The sequence below is a fragment of the Centroberyx gerrardi genome, chromosome 6 (genome assembly GCF_048128805.1).
Source record: "Centroberyx gerrardi isolate f3 chromosome 6, fCenGer3.hap1.cur.20231027, whole genome shotgun sequence".
NCBI classification, from domain to species: Eukaryota; Metazoa; Chordata; class Actinopteri; order Beryciformes; family Berycidae; genus Centroberyx; species Centroberyx gerrardi.
In genome coordinates this window covers 21,774,699-21,780,416 of record NC_136002.1, presented here as the reverse complement: position 1 = coordinate 21,780,416, position 5,718 = coordinate 21,774,699, and the positions used below count along the sequence as shown (strand labels likewise).

General features: G+C 42.8%; 1 protein-coding gene across 1 annotated transcript; it reads right to left on the bottom strand.

Annotated features, from left to right (window-relative positions):
* Positions 1–492: 492 nt before the first annotated feature.
* On the bottom strand, positions 493–4,982 carry LOC139930600 (extracellular calcium-sensing receptor-like). Its single transcript, XM_071923820.2, has 9 exons — positions 4,786–4,982; positions 4,189–4,483; positions 3,937–4,023; positions 3,377–3,646; positions 2,668–2,874; positions 2,265–2,540; positions 1,725–1,952; positions 1,495–1,618; positions 493–1,406 (listed from the first exon to the last, which is right to left on the bottom strand). Exons 1-9 carry the CDS (start codon positions 4,980–4,982, stop codon positions 493–495), a joined length of 2,598 nt encoding a protein of 865 aa, XP_071779921.2.
* Positions 4,983–5,718: the final 736 nt, after the last annotated feature.

Here is a 5,718-nt window from a genome sequence, read left to right as displayed (position 1 = left end):
TCTACCTATTTGCGAGATCTCGCACTTTTATTTTGAAGGCTAAACGGCCTAAAAGTCTTGTTTCTGCTTATTCAAGCTAGTCTTACCTATCGAGGCCGGGGTGTGCGCACACGTGACGTATTTTGAAATAACAGCTAGAGTGGAGATTTCAGCTAAATAATGGCGTAAATGTCGGTCTTTTCAAGTCACTTTGGGATCGTTTGGCTTCTGGAGACTTGCATTATGCTGGGCAAGCTGCATGGAGCCATTTTATGGTTATTTTCCGTTATTTTTTTCACTGCGAAGTCAAGTCATGTCAGGTCCCCAGCAACTTCAGTTGTTTTGGAGAAAGCTTCTACACCGTTCCGCTGTGGAGCTCAGGACCTGCTGTATGGACTAACAAACTTCACCCGAGTTTCAGCTGGCATGGGGATGAGTAAATAATGACTGAATTTTCATTTTGGGGTGAACTATTCCTTTAAGGAGATTTATTGATACATTGAAGTGCAGCTTTTATGTCTTGGTGGTGCCTCGACCCATGATAGCTTTCTTTGTGTTTCTCTCAGGTCTCAGCAGGATTATATAACACTTTGGTCCAAACAGTGCCACCAAGAGGCCAAAACTAGAGGCCAGGATGGCAAATACCTCTACCGCATCTGCATATTTTCCTGGGGAATTGACATAAGCAGGGATAAAGGCCACCCACACGGCACAGAAGATCAGCATGCTGAAAGTGATGAGCTTGGCCTCATTGAAGTTGTCTGGAAGATTCCTTGCCAGAAATGCTAGGAGGAAGCTGAGGATAGCCAGTAAGCCAATATAGCCCAGTAACACTGCAAAACCAACTGTGGACCCTACTACACACTCAAAGACTATCTTGTCATTGTGGTATTGTGTGTTTTTATGAGGAGCTGGTGAGGAAGAGACAAGCCAGGCTGTGCAGATTGCTCCCTGGATGGAAGTAAGAGCCAGAACTGTCCCTCTCTGCTGTACAGCACCAAACCACTTCAGATTGGCTCCACCCCCAGGCTTGGAGGCCTTGAACACAGCCAGCACCACCATGGTTTTCACCAGGATACATGAGACACAAAGCACAAAGCTGATCCCAAATGCTGCATGTCTCAGCTGACATGTCCATAGCTTGGGACGGCCAATGAACAGCAGTGAGCACAAGAAGCATAGTTTGAGTGACAGCAAGAGCAGGAAGCTGAGTTCTGAGTTGTTGGCTCGTACCATAGGTGTGCTACGATGATAGGTGAAGATTCCCATGACAATGGTGCAGATAAGTGTGCCGAGCAATGAGGCGGTTGTCAAGCAGATACCCAAGGGCTCATGGTAGGAGAGGAACTCTGTTCTCTTAGGGACACAGTGGTCACGCTGGTGGCTGGACCAGAAGTCCTCTGGACAACTGGTGCACTCCATGGAGCCTAACAAAAAAGGGTAGTTGTTGAAGGAGATACAGCTGTACAGTACATCCCTAAAGTTAGGCAACACAGTTTTGTAATATATACCAACCAGTCTCATTGCTGATCTTTCCCTCAGAACATGGGATGCAGTCAAAGCAGCACACAGGTTCCCCCTTCCTTCTGGCAATGCGGGTACCTGGGGGGCAGCTGTCACTGCATACTGACTGGGGCGGCTACAGGTAGAATAAGAATTATTACCGTCATTCTACACTATTTGACACTATTATGATGAGTTCTCCACAGGCTAACAAAATAGGTAGCTGAATGAGCAGAAGTGACCTTTTTGGATTCAAAATTCCAGAAGATCCTGTCTTCATCAAGCATGAGCTCTTCACCTGTGGAGGCTAACTTCTTAACCACACCCACACTCTGAACCTTTGTGCTCCCATCAGGGAGCCACAGCCAGTTCATTACATCGTAGATTGGTAAGGCATCACCATTCTCATCAAATGACACTTGATCACCAAATGCTGTGGTGAAGTTAACTTTTTCCAAGTAATACACAAGCTAGAAATGGGTGAGAAGAAAATGACAGATAAAAAGATAAACAGTGAGACACACACAGAGAGAGAGAGAGAGAGAGAGAGAGAGAGAGAGAGAGAGAGAGAGAGAGAGAGAGAGAGACTGTGCCAGGCTGAGAGACAATGGCAGGCATCCTAGCATTCTCAGCATAGTGATGTCATAGTTACATTAGAGTTACATGTGTTCTTTTTCATTCAACAAATTTTCTGTTCTGAAAAACCCCAGTCAGCAGGTACCTCATGGTATAGCAGTAACATGTAGACACATAAACAGCTGTAGTGTAAATTGATATCACACCTGCCATGGCTCCAGTCTCTGCAAACTGGCACAGCTGTGTCTGCTGAAAGGCCCTCTGCCTGGCACGCACTGCAGCATGTCATCAAGGGCGTATGCCAGGGCATACACAGCCTTGTACACATTGTATTCTGGCCTGAGGTCTGACACATCCGAAATACTAATCTCCACATTGCCCAGATCTTCCTGTCCAGTGCACAGTGCTCCCCCAGCATCCACCCACTCTACTGGTGGTGGTGCGAATCTACACTGAAATGTGTATTCCCAAAACTGCCTCACCTGAAGAAATTAGATGATGATTAAGACTAATTATGAAAAATTGTAAATAAAAAATAAATGTTTACAAAAATGATGACAATATGCTATTCTTGTGATTTCAGATTAGACTGTAAGGTCAAAATCTCACCATGCTATTTCCATAGCTGTTGTTAGGGTCATTGTCAGGACGTATTCTTAACAGGAAGTCCCTGAGCCCTGGTATCTCTCCTCGACGGATGGCAATGCCCAGCGTGCCTCCCAGGTACGGCATGAAGCGGAGAGTCTGGAGCACAATACCTGCTGACCAGGCTTCACTGGCCATCCACTGCAGACCTGTCACATTCTGCTTTACCACCTGTGGATTGTATTATACCAAATATAAGTCCAGACTTCAGCGGCACTACTGAATATCTATTCTACTGAAATGCATATAACAAATTGCCATATACTATAAGCACAGGTATAATCCAGTGTTTAACAAATTACTATAAGATTAAGGTGATGCATGTCAGTTCAAAGTGGAGTCTGCATATTTTATCAAATCTATGTTCAGTAATAGTGGAGTTAAAGCAATGGCAGTAATTCTGTTATTGGCATCAGAATTATATTTAATTACTGTTATTATCATTAATTATTTACTTCATTGTTGTGAAGAGGGCTATTCGGACAGCTATTCAGACCAAAGAACTTTTTCTTTTTTCCATTTGTTGACAATTTTGTTAGATGAAAAAAAAATAGACAGATGTTATTGTAACTAAAATGATGCCTTCTTTCAGTTTGAGGAACAAAATATAATACATTAATTCACCTTCTTTAAAATTGTATATTCCTAAATTAAAATGTCTTTCAACCCCAACCTCTTCCATGAGGTGAATCATGTGGCTCTCATGTGCAAACACAATGACCACGCGAGCTGTGGATTTCCTCATCACATCGACAATCCTTCTAAATTCAGTTGGGTCATTGCCCCAGGGCAAAACCTCTGAGTAGGCCAGACAACCCCCACCAGACTGAGCCAGGTCAGATTGGAAGGATCGGGCAGCGTGGAGTCCATAGTCATCATCACTGACCAGCAGGCCTGCCCAAGTCCAGCCAAACCACTTTAGAATCTGGAGCATAGCACGCACCTAGTTGGATAGAGAGTGGAAGGATTAGTGCTCAGGCTGGAATACTCTTTCAGTGGAAAACCTCCTATACAAGTCTCACAATGGCCACGGTCTAATCATTCTCTTTCAGCTGTGTCATCTGAGACCATATAGCTCCATTAATGATACACACAAAGCACATGGCTTTTCATACACAGAAGCAAATCAGTTTCATTCAGTGGAGAGATTTCTTTACATACACATACTTCCTGTGGAATGTTTAACTGCTGTCAACATATTTGTAAGTTTTTGTTTTGCTAATAGAGGTTCACCTGGAAGGCATCACTTGGGATAGTTCTAAAGAAGGATGGGAACCGTTGCCGGTTACTCAGGCACGAACATGTAGCAAAGTAACTCACCTGTAAGAGACACAGAGTATGCATTTCCTGCACGTTAGTAGACCCATTCAAAACCATTTTCACCTATTTCAGCTTTTTATTTATTTTGAAATATGAATTCAGTTAAAATAGAGCACATCAAAAGCATTCTTTGATGGTAAATAGGGGAAAAAATAGGAAACGTACCATGGGCATTTTGTATAAACCTAGAACACTGGAGATGGCAATAGAACATGTTGAGGAAGAATCACCCACAATCCCCAGGATTGGAGGGGACCCTAAACAAGTTTCGTCCAATAGAAACTGCTCCTCTCGGCCACTGGCCAACGATAATGCAGCACGGAATCCAACTCCAAGTGTGACACAGTTATCATAGAGACTGTATCCCAGAGTCACATTAGGTAGCAGGATGGAGTTCTTGTTGATCTCATCAATAGCAAAGGCCATGGTCTGAGCATGCCTGAATCCTAGAATGTCAAAACTAACACAAAAATGTCACTATTAACTACTGAAAACTAACATGTCACTGTGGGAAATGTGTAGAAAATACAAAAACGGCTGGGCCAGTGTTGCTACCAAGATAGTTGACTAGAAATGTTATGTTAGTATATCATACTTTTATCTATACTTTTAACTTAAAAAAAATAAAATAAAATAAAATAAAAAATAGCCCCGCCCTAGCCCAATTCTTTCATGGTAATTTCTGAACACCTTGCATACTCTGGACAGACCAGATTGTTCTGCACAATTCTTTGCTCTCCACTGTATCTGTGTGAGACTCACCCTTGGCATCTAGGCTGCTGTGGCTCTGAGGTGAAAGACAGCTCAGGGAAGACTGAGGAGTAGTGGACCTCAAACAGCCCACCCAGAACCACATCCCCAGCCTTGTGCATCCCATTAAGAAGAAACTGTCCTTGTAACTGACAGGAGGAGGAAAGGAAGGAAGACACAGGGGAGAAAAAGGACAAAGAGAACAACATCAAGATCAGGTAAACACACAAGAACAGGTATGTGTCAAGAAATGCCCTCATGACTGCCCTCCTCTGTTTACCCCTGTTTCTAATCTTTATGCACAGTCACTTCATTTTATAGGCAGTACTATGTCATCCCCTTTGCTGCCTTACGTCACTGTGGAATCTTCCACCCATTGTGGCAGGTGAAGATGTAGGGGCAGTGCCCAACATTAGGAAATTATTTTTCATATCAAAATCATGCATCAATTTTTGTGCATCCTTTGATGCAGAATGTCAAGCTTTAATTCATCAAGGCCACATTAGCAACTATTCCACCAACTGTAGGTCATGGATTGTGGAATAAACTTCAGCAAATCACTCAACAAAAGTCATAATATAATTACGAACACATTTGGCTGGCAGTCCACTCTCCATAGTTTTTATTATGCTTTCAAATGGGTGAAGTGCATTTTTTTTTCACACAGCTATGCCAGGTGGCAGAGACTGGAGCCACAGCAGGTGTGATATCACTTTACACTCTACATGTTTATGTATCACATTCTGCTGCTACACCATGAGGTACTTGCTGACTTGGTTTTTTTTTTAGAACAGAATATGTGTTGAATAAAAATAACTTGTTATTTAACTATGACATCAGTATCCTGACAACGGCTATTAACCTCATGATGGTAATGTTAACAAATCAGAGAAAACAACAACTGCTTGACACTCAAGATGCCTCACTGTTTAGCTCAAATTTAGA